Genomic DNA, 26513 nt, shown 5'->3' on the forward strand with positions numbered 1-26513 from the left:
TAAGGGTGTTAATCCTGAATATCCAAATTTGAAGGATTAATGCCTCAAATATCAACATACCAGATATACGGCCCAATTATCATTTAGTGACACCTCACCATGTAGCGTTTTGGTTTTTAACCAAAACGCTACTTCGCTTAGCGTTTTGGCTCATGTAATATCAACTTAAACGCTGGCGTTTCACTCTTTTTTAATTAATTTATTTTAACATAAACGCAATTCTATTATACGTTTTACATGCAAAACGATTGTTAAAATGACGTTTTTTTGTAAATAATAAATAATTTTTTAATAGAATTTAGGAATATATTAAATGTATTTTACAAAGCATCATTTTTTATTTTATTTTATTTATTTTATTTTTAGTTTATTAATAAAAAATGCTATACAAACATATTTGTAATTTTTAAGTATAATTTAATCATTATAAAACCCAAACATAAACCCTAAGTCTTAACGACTGATAATTTACTTTTTTTAACTGGTTTCTCGGCATTAGGGCCTTCGGCCCCAAAGCCTCAAATTAATTAGGGTTAGGCCCTAAACCCTCCATCTTAAATCTTAACCGTCAGCCAATTTAATTTAAATTATAAACTAATCATTCTAAAACCCAAACATAAACCCTAAATGTTAACGACGATTTATTTACTTTTTCAAACTTGTGCGCCTCAGCTTTAGGGCCTCACGGCCCTAAAGCTTCGAATTAATTAGAGTTTAGACTCGACGGTTTGAGGCCTAAAGACCCTAAACACCTGATCCCAAACCATAACCGTCAGTCAATTTAACTTAAAGTATAAACTAATCATTCTAAAACACAAACACAAATCTTAAATGTTAACGACTGTTAATTTACTCTTTTAAACTAGTTTCTCGACATTAGGGCCTCACGGCCCTAAAACCTCGAATTAATTAGGGTTTAGGTTCGACGGTTTATGGCCAAAAGGTCTTAAACCCTCAATCTGAAACCCTAACCGTCAACCAATTTAATTTAAAGTATAAATTAATTATTCTAAAACCCAAACATAAACCCTAAATATTAATGACGATTAATTTAAAATATAAATTAAGGACTGTTAATTAATCACTATGACTCTCGTTTATGTAATACTCACTGTTTATGGGCAGTCCCAGTGGTTAGCAACACAACTGTAGGTATATATAACAAGGGTTAAAACGTTACTTGGGCTCGCGTTTTATCTTTATATATAACACAAAACGTAAAACGATGTCATGTTCGGCTGCAAGAGAAGACGCTACTTCAGTTACGTCTTTAACTGTTATTTAGGCCCTTATTTTAAAAAATCATTATTCTGGGCATTTGTTCCGTTATTTGTGATAACGATTTTTCATATCGTAACATCACCAATGCAAATTTTAAGTTAATCTTCCTTTGTGAATACTTCCTTTCATGGAGAGTCATTTCATTCAAACATGAACTTTTCGCAGATCAGTGAAATGGTTTCACCAAATAAGAATTTGAACACTTTATATCTGGAGATCAAGAGATCGTATTGGTTCTTCTTCACTTCTTCTGTGCATTTCATTAACAACTCAACAACGTTTCACATTTTTTTACAGTTTTCAGGCTCAGTATCAGGTAGGACATTGTTTATCGGTTGCTTCCATAATAATGAGTTGCAGATTACGGTCGAGTTGGAGATATTCCTTATCAATGTCAGTGAACTCGCTCGGTTTCTTTGGAGTAGACCTTTGAGGAACTCAAACTCCGTTTTCTACGGATTCAGAAATAATTTTCATTGATATTTGTGGACCATTTTCTAAAAGTCCAATATGCATGGAGTTTGCAGCTCGAATAATAGAAGCATTTTCTTCTTTCTGTTGTTGTAATCATCTTTATCAAATAGAAGTACCTTGATTCCTAACTTTTTAATACTCATGAATTTTGATTAAGTGTCAAAGTAGCTTTTTAGATTGTACGTATCTCAGATCTAAATGTCAATCAGCAAATTCTGATACCAATTGTCAGTCCCAAATTGACATAGAAGGGTGGGTTGAATACGTCAATACTAAATTCGTTAGTTTTAAATGGGTTTGTGGAATGTTCGTTTAGTTTGTCCTTAATCAAATTTAAATAATCCAACAAGTTCAGAGGAATTATCGTTTTGATATTAATCTTGAGGGTGCTATGAATCTAACAATCAAGTCGGCTATAAGACAACGTTACACAATCACAAATACGCTTAACTAATATATCAATCTTTCTTGCTAAGCTTTGGGAGAGTGTATGTGAAGTGTGTGCACAATATAATTATGTGTTGCTACTTTTAAGTGGAACTATAATGCTCTATTTATATACTTTTAATTTTATCAAATACATTTTATTATTCAAACTCAAGTTTGTTATTAATCGAATCGAGTCGGAGCTATTCGGGAGAAATTTGAGTTGTTGGTAAACAAAGTCTAAAATAGAACCTTGGAATCACTAACGCTTTGCTGTGGACCCCTAAATCTTGAATAAATTTTCAGGATCAAAACCAAAATACATGTTTTTGTCTTGAATACTTATGTTGTGTGTGTCCAAAATTGATTTTATAACATAACACATAAACACGACACTTACATGTGGAGTTCCGCACAACCCTTATTAATCCTAAAAGGTTATAAAAGTTCTTAGATCAATGGTTTTAAGTGAAGACAAAAATAAACTTGACTCGAGTCTCGGTGAAAATTTAAACTTTTTATTTTGACCACAGTTAATATTTAAAATTCAATATATAAATTTATGATAAAACAATGTATTTTCTATTATTAATAAATTCAGTGTTTTTTTATAATTAAATTTAATATAATTTTATAAAATTTTGTTTTGTTTACTGGAGATATTATTAAATTTCTAATTACAGTCTTATATCGGTTTTTTTATAAGATTTCACGACAATCCAATTATACGCATGATCAATCAATTTTAGTCACGTCTAAAATTTTCAAAAAATAAAATTGTACTCAAAGTGAAATTAGCTTTGCTTCAAAACTTGGTCAATAAATGAAAACATCAAAGTATAGTACTTATTCAAAACGGTCTAGTGCTTAGTTATTCTAATTTCTAGGTTACATAGTCCTAATTTTTAAATTTTTTTTACTAAAACATTTGAAATAAACAAGAGAATTGTTAAAAACGAGTAGTAGAAAAATAACCTTTTTGTCACTAAAATCGATTATTAAAAGCGTGTGTTTAATTTGAAGCAAAGCAACCAGAGCAAAAGATGTGAAAACAAGTATGACCGACTCGTTTCCAGATTTGAAATGTCCGAAATCCATATCGACAAATAAATCTCGCACTTTGCTAAACCAATCCAATTGAATTCAAAAATGTCCATGTAAAATTCACCCAATCGCCGCTAAATCCACCACTGAATTCACTCAGTCGTAGATCGGAAATGTCGGTAGGCAGCAGCGGCGGTGGATCGCAGAGCCTCGGCGGGCCCACTCGTTGCGGATGGGTTTTGGGGCCATCTCTGGACAAAATCATCAAGAATGTAGCTTGGAGAAAGCACTCTCATCTCGTGAATGCTTGTAAATCAGCGCTCGATAAGCTCCACTCGTTGTCCGACGCGGAAAATTCGCAGGATCTGGCTGTTTCCGGCGCGCCGCTCTTCGGTTTCAATGAATCCGACGGTGAATTGCTGTTACAGCCGTTGGTTTTAGCTCTGGAGACTGCTTATCCGAAAGTTGTGGAGCCTGCGCTCGATTGCGTGTATAAATTGTTCGGGTTAGGGTTGATTAGAGGTTGTGAGGTTTCGATGGAGCGGGTTTCGGGTGGATCAAAGGTTGTTTTCGATATTCTTGAGGCGGTGTGTAAGTGTGGGGGGTTAGGGGATGAGGCGATTGAGTTAGCGGTTTTGAAAGTGTTGCTTTCGGCTGTTAGGTCTCCGGCTGTGTTGATTAGAGGTGATTGTTTGGTTGACATTGTCAAGTCGTGTTATAATGTGTATTTAGGGGGGTTGAATGGGACGAATCAGATATGCGCCAAGGCTGTGTTGGCGCAGATGATGATTATTGTTTTTATGAGAGTGGAGGTTGATTCGATGGTGGTTCAGTTTAAGAGTGTTGTGGTGGGGGATCTTTTGGAGTTTTCGGATAGGAATTTGAATGAAGGGAGTTCGATACAGTTTGCTCAGAATTTTGTTAATGAGGCTGTTCAGATGTTTAATGAAGGGAGGTTTTCAGCTGATTCGATGCAGTCTGCTGCTTCTACTCCTCCTGCTGAGGTAGCCGAACATAAGAAAGGGGATGAGTCACCTGGAAGTTTGAGTGATTATACTAAGATCCGAGAGGATGGGCTAATGCTTTTCAAGAACTTGTGCAAATTATCTATGAAGTTCTCGTCTCAAGAGCAACCCGATGATGAAATTCTTTTGAGGGGAAAGACATTGTCACTGGAGTTGCTTAAGGTCATTATGGACAATGCGGGTTCCATCTGGCGAACAAATGAGAGGCAAGAAAATTTCATTCACTTGATGAATTCACCTCTGTAAATTTGATACTGACTTCTGTTTAACTTTTATTTTCTAAACTCTCTGATCATAGGACAAATTAATGAGCTAATATTAGATAAGTTTAGTAAGCTAAAAAGTTGGGGGGAAATGGTTACATGATCTTTTCCATCCAAGGTAAAATGTAGGAGGGCTTGCACAGAACAAATTTTCTTACCAATTCAGTAGTAAAAAATTTACTTTTTTACAGAGGAAAAATGTGTATCTTAAATGATATACCCTTTACTGTCATGTGAACTAGTTTTATACATTTATGATGTTAATTTAGTAATTCAGCATTAGTCATTGGCAATTTCCGTGATATAACTCTAGCGTAATGGTTGTTATTACTTGTTACATGTCATAAGATGGAAAGGAGACAACTTTTAGGCATTATGATGTACGAGAGCATAAAAAGATAGAACGAGAGTGATTTAGCTAAAAAAAAGCGAAAGTTAAATTTAGCCAAAAAATAGCGAAAATTAAAACTACACAACCCATTAACAATCGGCATAACCTGAATAGTCAGTATTCAGTAATTAATTTCTTCATAATTTTCAATATGTAGGATTTACAATACTTTGTAATCATAATTAATACAATCTCTTGTTAGTATATTATGAATTAGAATTCTTGACAAAAAGAAGAAGTTTATGAGTCAGAATTCCGAGGTGATCACTGAGATGAAAGGCAAGCAAGTAACAAGCTGCACCACTTGCCCTTTATCCAATAAAATATAACTAGCTCGAAATTTAAGACTACTATATGCAATCTATAGATTTTTTTGATCCCCACAATCGCCTGAATTAAAAATGTTCCTGATAAATACAATAACATTAAGATAGTGTGTGTGTGTGTCTATATATATATATATATATATATATATTTTTTTTTTTTTTTGTGTTCCAATTATTCTCCTTTTGTTGGAGAGAACTCGGTTTCGAGTTTTGTAATAGGCGAAAAACATGTAGAAGGAAATGGAAGAAAGTGCCCTTTTTTGTCTACCGTCTTTAACAAAGCCAACTTAAGTGCAAATAAAATAAAAACTGATATGCATGCAAAAGAGAGTTGATTAGGTTTTTTTGGATTGATAAAGTCGATATAATTATGAGCAGTCTGAAGTATATTATTATCCATTTGCTTATTTGATGGACATTAATTTGATACAAAGAATTGTGTAACTGTTTTACACAATAAAATGTTGCCATCTCAGATGATAAATGCAAGAAACAAAATCATGATTCTATGAAAAGAAATCTCCATAGACAACCCATTTGAATACGTAGCATAAAAGTCATACATACTCACCAAAACACATTACTGTTATAATTGTAAACCGTGCTTATGTTATTAGGTGAACACTGCTAAATTTATGTAAGAATTGCTGAAGTTACCTCTGTTCTTTGTACATAAACCCTTAGTGTTTCACGCAATTTTAACAGCTCTAGATCTGGATCTAGATCTAGATCTTTCGCTTCCAGGATAAAATTTTCCGGTTTGGGCCTCACAAAAAGAAATAGCAGGTTGATAAATCATTACCCTGATGTTACACTAAAATAGGCTTTCCTCTATTATGCATGACGAGTAGAAATGAAAGATAAAGAAAAAATTGAAAAGAAAGATTGAATTGAAAAACCAAAACGGAACTGTCATCTTTTCTGCGTTGCACATGGCTCTATAATACAATTGACCTTTACCTTCTAAAAAAAAAGGATTGATTTGATCCAGATCGGTAAATGATCAAATTACCGCCCTTTCTTTCATAGGCGTTTAAAAATACTATGACGGTTCCGTTGCTTTATATATATTTAATATTATTTGGTTTTTGTGTGCTTTAGTAATCCCAAAGTTGCTTTTTGTTAAATCAAGGATTAAATACATTTAGGAACTCTTATTTTGTATTTTTATTTCGGATAAAAAAATTAGGAAGCTTAATTGAAATTTATGGAAATTAAACTAGGACATTTTTTTGGTGAGATCATTTTGCAGAGGAGTTGGATGTTGACTTATAAATTTCTTTGAGATTATATAATATTATAGTGCAACTTTTACCACTTCCCATTTTAAGGTCATTCTTTTTTTACATTACGGAAGGACAGAGTAATATTTGTTTGTGCCAAATAAGGTAATATTAATATGGGAAAGATCAGTTCCTTTTTCAAAGATGTATTTGCCTGGATAGTTTAACTTCAATAACTTCATATGTAGTCAGTGTGACTTGTTTAATATATGTACTGTCCTTCATTCTTAATACAATTATTCTGGTAAATATAAATAACATGTTTTTTCTTATAAGATTCTAGTAAGGGCTTGTCGAATTTCGGTAAAGATTCTTAATATATGTTTTCGTTATTTTTATGCAGGTTTCTAAATAATGTCAAGCAGTACCTATGCTTATCTTTGTTAAAAAACAGTGCCCTGTCTGTTATGACTATTTTTCAGCTTCTTTGTTCAATTTTCGAAAACTTCCTAACAAAGTTCAGATCAGGCTTGAAATCAGAAATAGGAATTTTTTTTCCCATGCTCATTCTGCGTGTGCTTGAGAATGTTCTCCAACCTAGCTTCCTACAGAAGATGACTATCCTTAATCTATTGGAGAAGATATCACAAGATCCCGAGATTGTGATTGATATTTTTGTTAACTATGATTGTGATGTGGATGCTCCAAACATCTTTGAAAGGTATTGTGATTCCCTTCACTATTGTCATTCTGCCTTTTCAGTTTTAAATATATTACAGCTTAAATATACCAAACTTTTACACAGTTTTTTTAAGTACAATCTGAATACATCTAAAAGCGTTCAGTACAGAATCATTTAGAATAGAATAAGAAGCCTTCTGGACATGAAATGAGGTTTCCTGAAGGCTTACACTGTTAGACTAGTGTTTCCCACTAATAATAGTACTAGGCTGGTGTCTTATGTGGTGGATGTAAGATTCAATTGTATGTTTGATGCTTTGATTCTCCAATCTGTACAGACATCGATGTAGGATTTATATATATATATATATATATATTCTCCCATCATGTTAATCCTTAGTTATAGAAAGTATCCATGTTGAAAATTCTTCAAAAAACATCACAATTTTTAAAATAACGCATAAATAAATCGTGCATCCAACACATTTATAACCGGGGTTCAACCCCATCGGATGTAGAACACTAATTATCATTGTGTTGAATATATCTATAAAGAAACTATACCTCTGGGGTTTGGGTAGGGTCTAGAAACATAAATATTAGTTATATAATACATTTAACTTAGTTTTTACATTGAAAAATTAGTTTATGTACTTATCCAACACAATTTTAATCGATGTTCAACAAAATATCTTAAAAAAATGTTGAACTCAAATTATATATGTGTTGAACGCATAAAGTTTGTAAGTTTGTACCAGAACTCACCCATATATATATATATAGGCCAGTGATCAAATACAAACCAGCCCTTAAATAAAAACTAAAAACCAATATACTTTAATGATATTCTCAATACAATTTAGTGGTATTCTCCTTAGGATTTAGTGATTTGTGCTGTAAAAATTGGTGAAAACTTTCAGAAACTTGTGAAAATCTGGGGTTCTGTTCTTATACTCGATTCTGATGGTGGTGGGTGGCGGTGGTGGAGATAGCAGAGGTGGAGATGGAGATGGTGAACATGGAAGAAGTTAATGAAGGAACAATTTTGATCTATTAATGGGTGTCACAAACCCAGATCTCATAACTGGTGTTGCTCGAGCTGCACATGATCGGAGCTCCGGCGCCATCGCCGGAATCATCTCGTCCAGGCTGTATCTGTAGTTGTAGTTAATTAAGGAGGTGGAGGTATGACAGAAGTGGTGTTAAGATGGTGGAGGTATGGCAAAGATGGTGGTTAAGGTGGGGTTGAGATGGCGCGCGCGGTGGAGGCGGAGGTGGCTGAGATCGAGGTGAAGGCGGTGGCAGAGGCGGTGGTGGAGGAGGTGGTGGAAGTGGAGGTGAAGGCAGGGATGGAGGTGGAGGTGGAGAGGGAGATGAAGAATTAGTGATATTTGTTGTAGAATTTAGTGAAATTTCAGCTTAGTTTTTAGTTTGTAGATTTGGGGGGGGGGGGGGGGGGGGTTGTAGTTGAATAAGGCTCTCTCTCTCTCTCTCTCTCTCTCTATATATATATATATCATTTTTTTTTTGTGAACCTGAAAAATAATGCCAGTCAAGACACCACAAGATCCTTGAATGTTGGTTTTTTTTTTTTTTTTTTTTTGTCAGGTTCCTTGAATGTTGGTTGTTTATATGTTTGTTAATTGCTATTATTGTTACCGTAACACCTCAGGCCAAGTCAACATGACTAACATGTACCATAGGCCAGGAAGGGCTACAACTTTGGTCCACTTTATTTGTCAACTTGTGGTTATAAAAGACTTATAAACTTTACCAATGATGTGGAATGTCATAAGTGCCCCGCCAAGGTTGAAGTCTTTGTCAAGCCACAAATCAAACCTGGTCGGGTCAAGTTTTTATATATTCTCAACACCCTAACAGCACCAAAGTTGCTAGCTCTTTGATCAGCCTTTGGTGGGTTGTTGAACAAAGCGGTACATGTTAGGGATGTGGTCTTGGGCCAGGGTGTTATAGTTGGCCTCCTCTTTATCTTTGTGCTAATTGTTGTCTTGCTTTGGGGACATACATCATCTCTTAGCAACCTATCATTTCCATGCGTTAATATTACTTTTCTCCCACATCGGAGGGCTAACTACGGGGAAGGAATCTTCGTAAATACCGAAAATCATGTCTTAAGTCTTACCCCTTTTGCTTATGTGGTCACGTAAGTCGTGTAGGAAGCTGTTTAATTTAATCAGATATTTGCAGGACTGTTAACGGCCTTCTGAAAACTGCTCTAGGTCCACCTCCTGGTTCAGCAACCACGCTGTCTCCTGCTCATGACCTTACATTTCGGCTTGAGTCTGTTAAGTGTTTAGTTAGTATCATCAAGTCCATGGGACTTTGGATGGACCAACAGTTGAAAATAGGCGATTTTTTCCCGCCAAGCTCCTCTGATGATGAAAGTCGTGGAGGTGATGAAAGCAATCTTTCAGATTATGACTTGCAATCTGAAGCAGCTTCTGAATACTCAGATGCGGCTACTCTTGAGCAACGGCGAGCTTATAAATTAGAGGTTCAGGTAGAGTAATCATCACTTAATATGTATATTTTTTACAATCACTATCTTTCATTTGTAATTTGATTTATTTTCCGGACCTTTTAGTTGCTTTCTTTCCCGTATCTATTGACAAATGATGTGTTTTATAAATACTGACAACTCGACATACATGCAGAAAGGCGTCTCTCTGTTTAATAAAAAGCCTTCCAAGGGTATTGATTTTTTGATAAGAAACAAAAGAATAAGTGGTTCTCCGGAAGCAGTTGTAGATTTCTTGAAAAATACATCTGGCTTAAACGAGGCAATGATCGGGGACTATTTGGGTGAAAGAGAGGAATTTTCTCTTAAAGTCATGCATGCTTATGTTGATTCCTTCAACTTCGGAGGAATGGACTTCGGAGAGGCAATTAGATTTTTCTTAAGGGGCTTCAGGTTGCCTGGAGAAGCACAGAAGATTGACAGAATCATGGAAAAGTTTGCGGAGCGCTACTGTAAATGCAACCCTACTTCATTCACTAGTGCAGATACTGCTTATGTTCTTGCTTACTCTGTGATAATGCTCAATACAGATGCCCATAATACCATGGTCAAAGATAAGGTGAGCTTGTTGACTTTCTTTTGTTATGCACCTTGCACTTTTATCATATTTTTCGGTCTCTTTAATGTTTGTTTGTTAGCGTCCCACCTGAGCTGCCAAGAAAAGAAATTTTTTCAAAATTTGAGCATGATTTGATATGTTAATATAATATCCGTGTCATCTTTAGTTCCTTTTGTTACATTTAATTGGTTTACCACTATCTGACTTTAGATATGTGTAGGTATTAAGATGAAATTAGAAGTGTAAACCACTATGAGAATATAAATATTATTTGATTTGAGTGAGTCCTGATGTAATAGTTGTCTGTCATATAGGCCCATACTTTAATTCAACACCATATTGCAAAGTTGTTACTTGCGGCCTTTGGTATTTCTAGTAACTGCAAAATTAATAATGGGTTCTGTTCTGAATATGTTTTCATTGGGGTTGATTATGAAGATGACCAAGGCTGATTTTATACGAAACAATCGTGGAATTGATGACGGAAAGGACTTAGCAGAAGAATATCTGGGGGATCTTTATGATCAAATTGTGAGGAATGAGATTAAGATGAAAGCAGATATGTCTGTACCTCAGAGCAAACAGTCAAATAATTTGAATAGACTATTGGGCTTAGATGGTATACTTAATTTTGTTTGGAAGCAGACTGAAGAAAAACCCTTGGGTGCAAATGGAGTTCTTATAAGGCACATTCAGGAGCAGTTCAAGGCAAATTCTGGGAAGTCCGAGTAAGATACATTAATTTATAACAAATTTATATTTTATTAGTGCTGTTCAACTGGTTGGTGTCTTTTTGGTGGGAATATACATGTTGTCACTAAATTCAGTCACAACCATCAAACCACATGATGGATTTTTAAAATCATAACAATTTTACTGTCCCCAAATCTTTCTTGAATTGCTATGTCAATTTTTCTTCTTATTTTATTGTACTGGTAGTGTTTCATATCATCTATAAAATCAGAAGTTTTATCTGGTCATCATTTGTTTGCTGTACATGCCATTGCAGGTCTATTTATTATTGTGTGACTGATCCAGCTATATTGAGGTTTATGGTTGAGGTTTGCTGGGGTCCAATGCTTGCTGCTTTTAGTGTGACATTAGATCAGAGTGATGACAAGGCTGCAACTTCTCAGAGCTTACAAGGCATCCGGCATGCTGTTCATGTTACCGCTGTAATGGGCATGCAGACCCAAAGAGATGCGTTTGTTACCACAGTTGCCAAATTTACTTACTTACATTGTGCTGCAGATATAAAACAGAAAAATGTCGATGCTGTCAAGGTAATCAGTCTCCAGACACTTTTCATGATGTGCCTAAATGATATATCCTTTTTTATTTGGTGCTAACTTTGAAAAATATATCTTTTTGGACATGAGTTTTGAGGATGTCATGACTTGTAAGCCTCGTAAAGTTTTTAGTGAAAATTTGGTGAAGATACAAGACAACCAAAAAGCGTCCTGACAACTGTTTGTCCTATATTGGTGTCATTTTTGAACTAATTGCGGATAATTTAGAGAAATTTAGTGAATCACTATATAGATTAAGTGACGTGCAACATAAATAGTGATGACAGATTTAGGGTATGCGAGAGAAGCCAAGTAGAAGGTAGACACATAGCATATATATGTAGAGAGATGAACACATAGCATATGTTTGTAGAGAGGATTGAAACATCTTGTTGTTTTGGTTATGCAACTTACCTGCACTATTAGTGTCTGATGTTGCAAAATAAGCTGTACTGTACAGTCAAATACTTTATTATCCTAATTCTAGACTATATAGAAGTTCTAATATGCAAGTAATTATGTCCGTGGCACTAGTGTATATGTAAAATATATATAGATGTGCAGCAGCCTTTTTCAACATGGACATGCAGTTATAGTGCATGTGGTTCTGGCAGTTTTTCAACATGGACATGCAGTTATAGTTATATGTATCAAAATATATCAAGTGAATTATATGTATCAAATATGTCATAGTTTACATACATACATATGTGTGTGTGTGCGCGCGCGCGCGCATGCGCTTGCGTGTGTGTGTGTGTGTACACGCATATACATATAAACATATATACATATACATATACATATACATATATATAATTTGTAGGTAACGAATTACTAATATAATGTATAGTAAGTTCAAAACGTCATTACTATCCCCTAGTTTATAGCCCAATGAATACCCCTATTCTCTTGTTCATTGGATGGTAAGAAGAGGTTGGAGGAGGGTCTCAAAAGATGCATGTGTGTCTACATATCCCGATTTAGTTCTTTGCCGTGCTTTCCCACAGAAACATCCTCAAATATTGTGATTATAGAATTAATCACATAATAAGCTACATAAGTCTAAAAATATTATAAACAGTGTTGCTGAAGAAAGCAACTACCATTTAGATGTTTGTTATGGAAATATATATGTTATATATCCAACTGATTTGTAATCCATTAATAATAATTTTCACCTCAAGTATGAAATATATGACAAAATAAATTGTAAATATTATGTATAAGTATCTTTTATATAATGAAATATCAATGAAGTGATATATTTGGGTTTGAAATATATGGAGAAATAGATATATAATTATACTGAACTTGCAGTAATTTTTTTGTCATTAATAAGAAAAAATTTTAAATCAGAATATACTATGTTTGCTAAATATGTCTTAGATAATATTGAATTTTAGAAAATATTACTGAGTATAGTAATGAAGTACTTTCACTTTTTAACTTGATTAATATATTAATATATTTGAATATTAAGCTTGTAGCGGATTTGGATATATTATATTTGCACCTGTAATAATATGTAAATAAATATGAGTGATAACCAAAATCTGTACTGAAAATTTGTACTTAATTTTTCCTCTCACTTCAGCTTGTCTTTACGGATATTGTGAACCTGTTACTATTATATTATTATATGTTTTCTGTCTTGACGGTAATGGGGCACCTTTAGTGAGTTGCCTTTGTAAACAGCACTACTTCATATGTCAAACGAGTGTTTATGCAAATGTGTATAACCAGTGTTTTGCGCATTTCAATCTTGGCAGGCCATTATTTCAATTGCCATTGAAGATGGAAATTATCTACAAGAGGCTTGGGAGCATATATTAACATGTTTATCGCGGTTTGAGCATTTGCAACTATTAGGAGAGGGTGCACCTTCTGATGCATCATTTTTCACTACGCAAAATGGTGAACCTGATGAAAAATCGCCGAAGTCGTCCTCCTTGAGGAAGAAAGGAACTCTTCAGGATCCAGCTGTGATGGCTGTTGTTAGAGGAGGTTCATATGATAGTACAAGTCGTAAAAGCAATACGTCTGGACTGGTAACCCCAGAGCAGATTAGTAACTTCATTTCAAACCTAAATCTGCTTGATCAGGTTGGCAGTTTTGAATTGAACCACATTTTTGCACATAGCCAAAGGTTAAAGAGCGAGGCTATAGTGGCTTTTGTGAAAGCTCTGTGTAAAGTATCCATGTCAGAGTTGCAGTCTCCCACAGATCCTCGTGTATTCAGTCTCACAAAGATAGTTGAAGTCGCGTAAGATCAAGTTCAAATACAGTTTACACTAATTCTTCTCTTCATTTGGAATGATAAGGCTAAATGAATTTTTAACCCAACTTTGTTCTTTAATAGATATCAATTCTTGAAGTTTTAATTTTTAAATACGCCTACAATTTGACCGTAAATTTGACAAACTAGCAGAGTAAATAGTGCTGGTAACTTATTTTTCCTTCTTTTAGTTTCCTTGCCAGTTTTGAATATAATTTGTAGTTTTTTCTTCAAACTTCAGAAGCACCAGTCAAGCAGACCTTAGTTATGCCCCTCACGGTTCTTTTTGCCTGTTTTTTAAATTTGGAATCTAACATAGATTTTAATTTTATGAACTACTGTCTATCCAGGGCTATATTTTTAGGAAAATGGTCAGTTAGCCTATTGTTATTACTTACTCGATCATAATGGGTACTTAAATGTATTGCCACATTGCATTGAATTTGAGACGGATGATTATATAAATGACAATCTTTATGAAATCTTTCACAATGTATGATAATTTTGATTGATCTGTCAGTTATTGAGTACCCTTTTCACATGAAAGAAAATTTCAACTTGTTATATTCGTTCACACAGTGATTTCTCTTTTTCAGGCATTACAATATGAATCGGATTAGGCTAGTATGGTCTCGAATATGGAGTGTTCTTTCAAATTTCTTTGTGTCTGTTGGTTTGTCTGAGAATCTTTCAGTCGCAATCTTTGTCATGGATTCTCTGAGACAACTTGCTATGAAGTTTCTAGAGCGCGAGGAGCTGGGGAACTACAATTTTCAGAATGAGTTTCTGATGCCATTTGTTATCATCATGCAAAAAAGCAGCTCTGCTGAAATTAGAGAGCTAATAGTTCGTTGCATCTCACAGATGGTCCTAACTCGCGTCAATAATGTAAAATCTGGCTGGAAGAGTGTTTTTATGGTAAGTATGTATTTACATTTTTTTAGAGCCTGTTCTTTCTGCATCAAAATCTGGAGACTAGCCATAAAACCATTTTCTGTTTTAAAATCATAAAATTTAAAACCTATGTTAATATTGAAGAGGTTTTAAATACTCTACCACTCCACCGACTACGGTGTGGTTTATTGTATATAAACTAAATATGGTTTGAGGATAAAAATTTTAATTTGGGTTTAGGTGTAAAGATTTGGCCATGGTGTGTGTCAGTGTGTCCTGCATCCAAAATTTTTTGCTACTAGAAATGCTTTCATGGTGTTATATTGAAGTAGAAGCACTGGTACACAAAAAGTTGTCCATCATATTAATATATCAGCCCTTGTTTGAAGCTTCAATATGAACTTAACTGTCCCCTGCAAATGTGCTTTCCCATCTGTGTTTTTTTTTTTCGTTTTATAGGTTTTTACTGCTGCTGCAGCTGATGAAAGAAAGAACATTGTTTTGCTGGCCTTTCAAACAATGGAAAAAATAGTACGAGAATATTTTCCGCACATAACTGAGGTTGAGGCTGTGACTTTTACAGACTGTGTTAAATGCCTAATTACATTCACAAGCAGCAGATTCAATAGTGATGTTAGCCTCAATGCTATTGCTTTTCTCCGATTTTTTGCTGTCAAACTTGCGGATGGGGGACTTACTTTGATTGTCGAAGATAATGATGATGATTCATCTGTCAAAGTAGTGGATGGTGAGGGTACAGATGGGCGAATTGTGACCTCTAAAGAATCCTATTGGATTCCTTTACTTACAGGTAAGAGGTAACTGTATAATTTCTAAACTCTAGCAAGAATTGAAATAATGTATAAGCTGTTAAACAAGTTGAAATTGGCTATGCTAAGCCTATCTTATGTAGTGTTCATGAACCGTGGAACATCAACACTCTTACATTGATATTCAAATTAAGCTCTTTGACAAAGTGGGAGTTCCGTGTCTTTCTTTTAAGAGGTGTGATCCGAAAGAGAGGCACTCTGAGAATCAATATCAGGACCTCTCACAACCAAAACAAGAATCATACCACTAAACCAAATGCCCATGCATTATCTTCATGCCATTTCATCATGAATTTTTTGTATCTATGGTTAGTTTTAGCAGCCCTATAGCCATGTGATCATGATTTTTTTTTTTGTATCTGTGGTTGCTTGTAGCAGCCTCTGACATTATCATAGCTATTGTATATAGCCACATTGGTTAGCATCATCATTGTATTGTTTGTTAACAGGGTTATCGAGATTGACGTCAGACCCTAGGTCAGCTATCCGAAAAAGTGCTCTGGAAGTGCTTTTTAACATTTTAAAGGATCATGGTCATCTTTTCTCTCAACAATTTTGGATCAGTATTTTTAGTACTGTAATATATCCTGTATTTGAATCTGCAAGTAATAACAAGGAATCTCATGTACAAGATCAGTCACTTATAGCTTCTGGATCTCCACTTCCTCAAAGCCAGCCCTGGGACTCTGAAACTATTGCTGTGGCAGCTCAATGTCTAGTAGATATCTTTGTCAGTTTTTATACGGTGGTTAGATCTCAATTAGTTGGGTTGGTTTCCATACTTGCAGTTTTTATAACAAGTACTGGCAAGGGTTATGCAAGTACTGGTGTAGGGGCACTGATGCGATTGGTAAAAGATCTGGGGAGTAGGCTATTAGAAGATGAATGGAAAGATATATTCCTTGCTTTGAATAAGACCGCAGTTTCTACTTTTCCTGGAATGATGAGGCTTATAAGAACCTTAGATAATTCGGAGATGCCTGATGATGCTCAAGTCTATCTCAACAATTCAAATTTGTCATCTAATAATGGATTTGACAATGATGACGCAGAGGATGATAATTTGCAGACTGCAGGATATATTATTTCAAGGATAAAGAGCCATGTAGCTGCCCTACTTCTCATTATGCAGGTTCTCACTTTATAGTCACTAGTCAATATGGCATTGAAATCATTATAGCTTTCCTTATGGTCTATGATCTGCATTCTCTCTAAAAAACTTGCTGCATATATTAGTTTAGTGTAAAAGGTGGATTTCCGAGTACCCTTTAGTCGTTCTTTATATATTGATAGTAGATGTATGAAATTGTCTAGATAGATCAGCTGCATATATTTCCGAATATCCAACTATTGTGAGAGAATCTTTTTTTTTTTTTTTTTTTTTGATAAGTAATTGTTTTATAGCCGAAAAGGGCAATCAGGGGATAGCCATGATAGAAGTTGCAAGCGATTACACCCTGGAAGAAAAGCTAGCAGCATCGTAACACAATAGAATTGAAAGCAAATAAAAGAAGCAGAGCAAGTACTTATAAAATGTAGGGAAAATTAAATTATAGGTCCCTGAACTATTTGACGTTTTATTGTCTAGGTCCCTGAGCTAAAGATTCCGTTTTTCGGGTCACTTAACTTTTTCATTATTTGATCTCTGTCTTTTCGTCAATATGGATTAAAGCAATTTTGAAGGTGTTAGTGATATCCAAACTTAAAGTAGTCAAATTGAAGCTTGAATCACTAGCGACACTCATATGACATCAGTTTTCACAAACTAGGTCCAATTCAAAAATTCATAAATTTAGGTCCCCAAATTCAATCAAAACCCCCAAATTTATGGTTCAAATTAGGGTTTTTCGAATTAAACTTAGGTTCTGAAAATTGGTGTCATATGAGTGTCGCTAGTGATTCCAGCTTCAATTTCACTACTTCAACTTTAAGTTTGGATATCACCAACACCTTCAAAATTGCTTTGATCCGTATGAAAAACAAAAAACATAGTTTTATGATTACAACACCGTTAAAATCTTTTTGACGGAAGGACTTAGATCAGAAAACGGAAAAGTTAAGTGAACCAAAAAACGGAATCTTTAATTTCGGTACCTAGACAATAAACGTCAATAGTTAAGGGACCTATAATTTAATTTTCCCTAAAATGTACTACAAATTATTGTGAGAGAATCTTGTCCCTAACATAATCACATTTATAGTGACTATTCTTTCCAGTCTCTACTTTTGTATTAGTTTGATTGGGATGAAATTGATGATTGTGAGTTACATGCATGTTCGCCATTTGTCAAAAAGATGATGTGTATTGGTGCGTCGTAGAATTCTATATTCTGTCTTTAGTGTCAACTATGCAATGTTTTTTTACCCTTATTCTCTTGCAGGTCATCACTGATATATACAAATCACACCAGCAATATTTGTCTTCCAGCAATGTGAAGATTCTACTTGATACTTTTTCATCTATCGCTTCTCATGCTCACCACTTAAACTGTGAGACGACTTTACAGCTGAAGCTACAGAGAGCGTGCTCTATTCTAGAAATTTCAGACCCACCAATAGTTCACTTTGAAAATGAGTCTTACGAGAATTATCTCAACTTTGTGCATGATTTGCTCATGAGTAATCCATCTTTATCCAAAGAAATGAACATTGAACAACTATTGGTATCCGTATGTGAAACAGTTGTTCAGCTGTATCTGAGTTGTGCTAGTTCAGAGTCTGCCTCAGAGAAGCGAGTTAAAAGTCCAATCATTCATTGGATCCTTCCACTTGGCTCAGCAAGAAGGGAAGAACTGGCTGCTAGAACTTCATTGCTTCTGTCAGCTTTGCGAATTTTGAATGGCATGGAGAGGGATTCGTTTAAAAGATATGTTTCCATAATATTTCCACTGCTGGTGGACCTTGTTCGGAGCGAGCATAGCTCAGGAGAAGTTCAAACCGTTCTAAGCAGTATATTTCGCTCATGTATAGGTCCAATAATTATGAATTCGTGATACAGATATCTCGGCAAGGCTTCACATATACAAGTTATCTTGTCTGGTTTGATCTTTTTTTTTTCTACATTAGTTAGGACCAAGATATATGATCATCCATTCAAATTTTTGGTAGCATAAGAAGTCATGTAACATGTATAAATATACTGATAATCATAGTGAAATTTTTCTTTACAGTGCCTCCCATATATATATATATATTAAGCCGTTTTACTGCGCTGAGTGATCAGTTTTGCCTTCTGGCCAGTACGTCTTTCTCCTCTGCCAAGAACATTTTCTATATAATATCGGATGGATATATTTTGCGGGTGTGTAGTTGGACATTGCTTTTATACTTGGTATTTGCTAGTTAAAATTGTTGTCATACTCGGTTTTCACAATTTTATAAAATTTACTTGGGTCATGATATACCAATTAGTAAATTGTAGTATTGCGTATTTACACGAGGCGCTTAAAAATCTTTCCACGAGGCGCTTAAAAATCTATTGCATTCCTATATCTTGTGGACTTTATTCTTCTCTTCTTCTTTGGAACATTTTTGTCATGCATCACTTTTGAAAAATCAATAAATCATGGCCAACAAGAATCTCCAATGCTGGGTATTGGCTCAAATATATAGTTATACACCTTCCACACATTTTTCAGTTTATAGCAATCGCCTACGAACATTTCATGACTCAAGTTCAAATATGCACAACAAACAATCAAATGAGAAGATGGTATCCGATAAGTTTGCCATTTACCACATGAACACATAAGACTCATTAATTCGGACAATATAACTATTACCTTCCTTTCGGTCAATCTTCCCAGTAAATACTTGAAATAACAAAGAGTCTCGATCAAAAACTAATATGAAGGTTTCCTCAAGAGGGGATAATGTTTTGAAGTCAAAATCAGAGACAAGCAACCTGGAAGAAGGTAAACTTAGAAGGGGTCAAAATTTTTTGGGAATTTATTAAATATACCTCTTTTTAGCATATTAATTGCAATAATACTATCACATTAAAAATCTTACAGATTTACGTTACTACCTACTTCTATTATGCAAATATACGGTCCCCTCCTTTCCACAGTTCCATTCTTTACGCCTCTCTCGTCTCTCTTTCCCCGCTCCTTCCCCAAATCTCTCTCGATCTGAATTAAATTACGCTCTCTTTTTCTCTGCCTCTCTCCTTCAATCTCTCTCAATCGCTCCGATGAATTGGATTTCAGATTTCAGAGAACAAGCTCCGAACACCGAGATCTCAAAGTCCGACAAGCCAAGCATCTCCTTCTCCATCTGCCCCCTTCTGAACGCACTCGCGACGCCGTCATCTCCCGCCTCATCGAAACCCTCTCCCCCTCCATCCTCTCCCGATGGGTGTGATGGGTGTTGGAGTGTGGTTGATTGTGTTGGGTTTGAGTAGATCGAAGCAGATTAAAAGACTATGGGTTGATGATGGTGGTGAGTAGCAAGTGTTTAAGTTTGAGTATGGTTGATTTTGTAGTTGATTTTGTGGTTGTTTGTGTGTTATTGCTATCGGCCCCGCAGGGGCATACATTTTTAACCATTTGCAACTAGTTACAACTTATCATGCAACTAAATGTGATATGAACATTGGTCTATCACCCGTTTTTTATGTGCGCAGGTCAATTGTGATTCTACTATTTTCAGTGATGTTGGTGTCGACTGGATTGCTCGAGAAACTTTTGTAATCATTTTTATTATCAAGAATATTTATATTCTATCTGTTAAGCAATCTGAAAACAAAGCGGCTATTTGTTTAGCTCGATTTTTGTTTCACACTTAGGTTGTAATTGTCAGTTTGGGGGTTTGTCCCGACTGTGTTCTTATGTTTTATGTTCAATAAAATCTTACTGTTCGTCAAAAAAAAAAATGTAATTTTCAAAAAAAAAAATTCAAAATTGCGTTTTTGGTTGCATATTTGGTTGCTAGCAGTTGCAGATAAGGTTGCATATGCAACCACCGGATTTTTGCAATTTTTTTGAAAGATTGGTATTTTTGCAATTTGTTTTAAAAAATGATAGTATTTTTGCAAAAATTCTTTTGGAGTTAGGTATTTATGAAAAAAACCCAAATTTTTTTTGTTATGTAATTATAATATAGTTTTTTTTGTCAAGACAGAAAATAGTAAAATTCATTAATGAAAAATTAGAAGAGGTCCAAAATTTCGGTTACCGTTGGATCAGCGAAAAGAAATTTTTCAAAACTAAAGTTGATAAAAACCTATTTGAGATTCTCAATGTCACGAAAACGGTTGAATGATTTTGCAATTTTATCAATCAAAAAGGGACTTCTGGAAAATATTGACTCCAATGTTATCATCAACGATTTTGTTCCTTAAAACACTTGTAGAAATCATTTTATATGAATTGTCAAATTATTTATTAAGTCATAATATGTATTAGTACATATTTGATGATTTTAAATATTTTCAAAAAAATTTGACGGGCCTCAATTTATTTTTTAGCCTAAGGCTCCGAAAAGTTTAGGATCGGGCCTGGGTTCACACCATCCCGGTTGCTCCATAGCTAGCTGCAATGATCCCAACATGCCTGTCAGAAATGACACAAATCTTGTGTCTCCTACCAACAACACTCCTCACCCGCTCCATAAACCACTCGCAGCTAGACAAATTCTCGGCTTCAAATGCAAGTGGAAGAATATAATTAAAACCATCTACTGCTGTAGCACTCAAAAGTACACCAACATATGGCCCATAAATTACTATAATTAATTCTAGAATTAATAACTTGCTTCGCAAGAGGTCTATCATAAATATAACCCTCTAATTGAATTTGTAAAATGTGATCATCGATATAGATTTACGCCATTGCGGCATTTGATTTCGATTCCGAACCAGACGCTGTTCTTCAAAACTTAACTAGGTTTATGTATGATTTTGAACATGATATATAATTTGTGTTTAGGTTTTAGCTTTAAGCTGGGTTTTTGAAACTGTAAAACCACGTCTGAAGACATACATGGGTATATATACAAAAAAAATATATTCTGAAACGCATCTTCGTTGCACGTTCTAATCTATAATGCCACTTCGGTTAACGTTTAACTGCTTGCATTTTGCATTTGAAGCCTATTATTTAATTACAATTATAGGCTAAACGGGAGACGAACTTGCGTTTACCCCTAAATGCAGTTAGAATAAACGTTTTAGCAGCTGGAATGCAGCTTGAACTTGTGTTTACAATATTCAACTCTTGTTAACCTGTATAGCACATAAACCTATTACAATAAAACGTGTAACACATAAACCTGTAACAATAAACCTGTTGGAAACACGTAATCATGTTTATGTAAGTAACCTGTTTATATAAAAATACATAGTTATTTAGTAAAAAATAACCTAAATTCCATAAAAATAACCTGATTTCATTATAAACTAATACAACCACCAAAAAACAAAGTCGTTAACAGAGTACGAACCTAAAATTTTCCAATACATTCCAAATTACTACAAACCAAAAATAAAAAATCTTCGATATTATACAAACTACTGCACTTTTAAAGTATAAACTAAAAAGCTAGCAATCTTTCCATCTTGAACATATCTCTTTGGCCGTCTCAAAATCTGCAAGACATTAGAAATTAAAATAATTTAGAAATGTTGTTTTATTACACTTCACAACAGTCACATTTATTTTTACATTCTTTTGTAAAAACACATTATGCTAGCAAAGAATAACTCTATATAGATAACTCTATCGAGTAATTATGCGCCACACTTAGTAGTCATTTCTTTGCGTTGTCTTCGCCATCAGTCCCACATTTTGCTGTCTTGCATACTCTCTTTGACCGTCGACACTCGTATACTTGAATCAGCTTTTGCGAATCTTGTGAAGTATCAGCATCAGTAGAAGAACCATCAATATCATTGGGAGAGGTAATACTGAGATCAAAAGAAAAAACAAATAGGTCCCTCGGTGCCCTTTTAGTAGTCCGGTAAGAACGAAGAAGAGAAGGAGACTGCTCACTATCAGACTGCTCAAAAGGATCTTGTGGAGTACGATGCTGCTTAGCTTGAGAATATGGAGTAGGAGTCAAACCAAGATCAAATGAAAGAACCTATGGATCCCTAGGCTCCCTCTCATGACGCTGCTCGAAGAAGGATGTGTAGTAGGCGTAGGCTGCTCAGAATCCCTAGGCCTATCGGGAACAACATCAGTATGCATATCAGTTAATGTCTCAGCTACATCACCATGCTCAGTGTGAACAGGCCTATCAGCATCATGATCATCTCCAAGATGCGTAGATCATCATCTGGATCTAGTGCAACAATAGGATCAACTACAGCAGCTACTCGACCTCGACCTCCACCACGCTTGTGACGACCCCCACGATCTTGCCTCGCCTCCCTCTCTCTAACTCTACGCTCATGCCATGACAATGCCTAAAAACCATGTAGGTTGAAATCTTAAACAAGATTACAACCATCAGTAGCTAACCGAGACACATTAGGAAGAACTGATTGTGTCTGATCAGCTATAGTACGCAACAAATCTCCCTAAAAAACAATGAACAATATAAACATGTGTTACAAGAAGAATAGACACAATTAACTAAATGTCTACAGGCTAACAAAGAGGGAAACTATGATGTTAACTAAATGAAGGAAAAACATTACTTATAATATGATGATGAAATGCACCCATCCGAGAAATAAATCTTACAGTCCTCTGTAGATACCAATCATAATAGCCAACAATAGTACTATCACCAACAATCAAGTCAGCCTAGAATATATGGCCCATTCGAGTGTCCCAGATAGCAATGAATGGCTGATGCTTCTGAGTCCACCTAATAAGCTGATTTCCTTTTAAAGACATCTTATGAAGATCACTAGAGTACTCTACATCAGCTGGAATAGATTACACCATACCAAAATGCCTAGCAACTCTATCAGGCACATGATTCTCCACGATGAAAAAACACATTATAGGCCCACGATAACGCCATATATGACGACCAGCCAAACAATAAGCATGCAATCCATCAAGGATGTCAGTAGAGTACGGCTCCCAGATAAAATGAGAAGCTAAAAGAACATCTAGAATAGTACGCATAACAAACAATGTACGACCAGTCATCTCCAGAAAAGAATGACCAACCAGCCACCCAATTCAAAATTTCAAGTATAAATGAATCATTCTAAACCCCATATATGAACCCTTAAATTTTAACTACTATTAATAAATGTTTTCAAAATTAATATTTTTAATCCGGTTCCTAGGCTTTAGGGGCCTTACGGCCCTAAATCCTAGAATTAATTAGGGTTTAGGGCCTTAAACCCGAACGTTCGGCCAATTTAATTTCAAGTATAAATGAATCATTCTAAACTCCATATATAAACCCTTAAATATTAACTACTATTAACCAGAAACTGTTAATTTAACCTTTTTACCAGGCTCCATATGGACTAGCAAGCTGCCCATCCCACAAACGAGAATCATGTAAAGGCACATTCAGACGAATGGGAGCAAGAGTAGGCAATCTCTCCCATGCCCATAACTGAAGTAATAACAAACACCCAACAACCTCTTCTTTGTCTGTGTTGCAACCCTTGCACGGCTCCCTATATAAGAATGCAAGTACGGCTGCACCCCAAGCATAATCACCATACATATCCAGATCACGAAGAAACAACAAGTACATAGGATGAATAGAACCTCCAAAATGATCTGTAAATAACACACCACCAATAATATGTACCAAATAACATCTGGTGTGCAAAAGGACTTCCTCCGCTGAGGCAACATCTGATAACCTCCCTGGAGTAATAGATGAGAAGAATCTCAACTGAAGCCTATAGCCATTAAAGCGAGTAGGTGCAAGAGCATGTCCAAATATGGATGCAACCAAACCAATCCAAGACATGCCAGGCCCGAGAGTGCAATCGGATATAAGTGCATGACCATCTATAGGAAGGCCTAGAAGAATATCAACATCCTGGGGTGTAAGTGCCACCTCTCCCATGGGTAAATGTAATGTATGAGTCTCCGTCCTCCACCTCTCAACCAATACTGATGATAGACTCTTATCAAGTTGTAACCTAGAAACCCTAGAAACACCATAAAAATCGGTAGACTGTAGCAATGGGAATATGGGATCATCCACTGGTCCAAAATAAAATCATCCTGATTAGGATTTCTGCGTTTACATCTCAAAGAATCACCACCACCCAACCTCCAAATCTCTCTAGACCTCTATGCTCACGTTGTAGATGAAGAAGACTACCATCAATAAGTCCAAGATTGATATCTTACAATTAGACATCAATACAAGGTTATTATAACTCAACAACCAATATTTTAGTGTTTAGGCAAAATCACTATAATCAATAATCAAGCATTAATAAATCGGTCCAGGTAAAATCACTAATATCAACCATAAATATCAATGAACTATAATTATCAGATTATAATCATTATAATAACTATAATTATCTATATAATTACACCAAAACTGTTTAAAAGTATCAAAAATGTATACGCACTATAATTATCAACATTATTTTTAATAATCACTATAATGCATATTCGAAACCCTACACTACAACAACTACCACAATTAAAATCCTGCATACCCATTTCAACAACTCATATTATAATGAGCTTGACACTTCAGATCATAAGTATAATTATTTAACAATCAAATCAATGCATACAACAACTACATTTCAAGATACATGACACACAACAACTAAATTAGGTATATTACCTATAAATGTTCAATTACTCAATATACATGAATCTGAATGCTCCGATGCCCATAATTAATTATATATAATTAACCATCAACATTACATATAATCAATATAAAACAATCAAGGATACACACAATCAAGATACAAACTAAAAACAATATAAACCTTAAAACCCTAGCATATATAGACAATATACACAAAACACAACTTAAATATAGTATCTCGAAATTCATAATGCAGTGGCTCTAATTGAATCGTGCTACAACTCCTCAATCACTAATCGCCTCTATTTCTTATTTGCTCTCTGTTGAAGCCGTGACTATAATGTGTGTATAACGTTCGTTTTGTGTTTAATTTTTTTTATATGTAAATAAGCAAAACGCAACTTCGTGTTACGTTTATAAGGATGAAAACGTAACTTCATGTTAAATCTATAAGTATTAAGAAACTAAATAGGGATAATTAATTTATACGTCCTTGAACTTTGGTCCATTTTTGATTCGCATCCTTGAACTAAGTTTGTCAATTTATGCATCCTCAAACTTTGTAAATTTCCAATTAAGGTCCTTCCGTCAGTTTTTGACTAACGGAAGTTAGTCAATTAGGGTTTTTAATTTGAGGGTTTTCGATTCGTTCATGGATTGATGAAATTGATGGTATGGGAAGTTTCGGGAGATCAAACCGAACAGATTAATGTAGGTTTCAATGATGGAGGATTGCCGGAATGGTGGCAATGTCTCCGCCGGCCGGAAAATGGCCATTGATTCCGGTCATCATTCCGGCAATCCTCCGCCATTGAAACCTACATGAATCTCTTCGGTTTGACCTCCCGAAACTTCCCATACCATCAATTTTAACAATCCATTAACGAGTCGAAAACCCCCAAATTCAAAACCCTAATTACTAACTTCCGTTGGTCAAAAACTGACGGAGGGACCTGAATTGGAAATTTACAAAGTTTGAGGATGCATAAATTGACAAACTTAGTTCAAGGATGCGAATCAAAAATGGACCAAAGTTCAAGGACGTATAAATTAATTATCCCAACTAAATATTGTAAACGTAACTTCGTGTTATGTTTTACCTTTTTTCAAAAAAATAAAAACCTTAAAACGTGACTTCGTATGACGTTCTGAATGAATTGAGAAAACGCAAGTTTAAGTGGTGTTTTAGAGTGACAATTTTGGCCTTCTTATTAAATAGTGACAACTGGGGCATTATGTGTCAATAACATAACACTCAGAGTCTTTTCTCATTTCTCTAGCGCCAACTGAA

At 35.0% G+C, this 26513-nt stretch overlaps 2 protein-coding genes and 1 long non-coding RNA gene across 3 annotated transcripts; 2 read left to right on the forward strand and 1 right to left on the reverse strand.

The window, feature by feature from the left end:
• The first annotated feature begins 3197 nt into the window (after positions 1-3197).
• Positions 3198-18689, forward strand: LOC108209033 (brefeldin A-inhibited guanine nucleotide-exchange protein 1). The gene is made up of 11 exons (XM_017379727.2): positions 3198-4456; positions 6857-7174; positions 9343-9655; positions 9810-10232; positions 10671-10960; positions 11242-11515; positions 13291-13784; positions 14393-14714; positions 15150-15501; positions 15970-16652; positions 17902-18689. Exons 1-11 carry the CDS (start codon positions 3399-3401, stop codon positions 18511-18513), a joined length of 5139 nt encoding a protein of 1712 aa, XP_017235216.1. The 5' UTR covers positions 3198-3398; the 3' UTR covers positions 18514-18689.
• Positions 18690-19178: 489 nt separating this feature from the next.
• On the forward strand, positions 19179-20393 carry LOC108206943 (uncharacterized). Its single transcript, XR_001804192.2, has 2 exons — positions 19179-19960; positions 20145-20393. It is a non-coding gene; the product is annotated as an uncharacterized LOC108206943 (long non-coding RNA).
• Positions 20394-23932: 3539 nt separating this feature from the next.
• LOC108207304 (protein MAIN-LIKE 2-like) lies at positions 23933-24508 on the reverse strand. The gene has a single exon (XM_017377762.1). The coding sequence runs from the start codon at positions 24506-24508 to the stop codon at positions 23933-23935; it is 576 nt and encodes a 191-aa protein (XP_017233251.1).
• Between the last annotated feature and the right edge of the window lie 2005 nt (positions 24509-26513).

This window comes from Daucus carota, chromosome 2 (genome assembly GCF_001625215.2).
Source record: "Daucus carota subsp. sativus chromosome 2, DH1 v3.0, whole genome shotgun sequence".
In the NCBI taxonomy this organism is placed as follows: Eukaryota; Viridiplantae; Streptophyta; class Magnoliopsida; order Apiales; family Apiaceae; genus Daucus; species Daucus carota.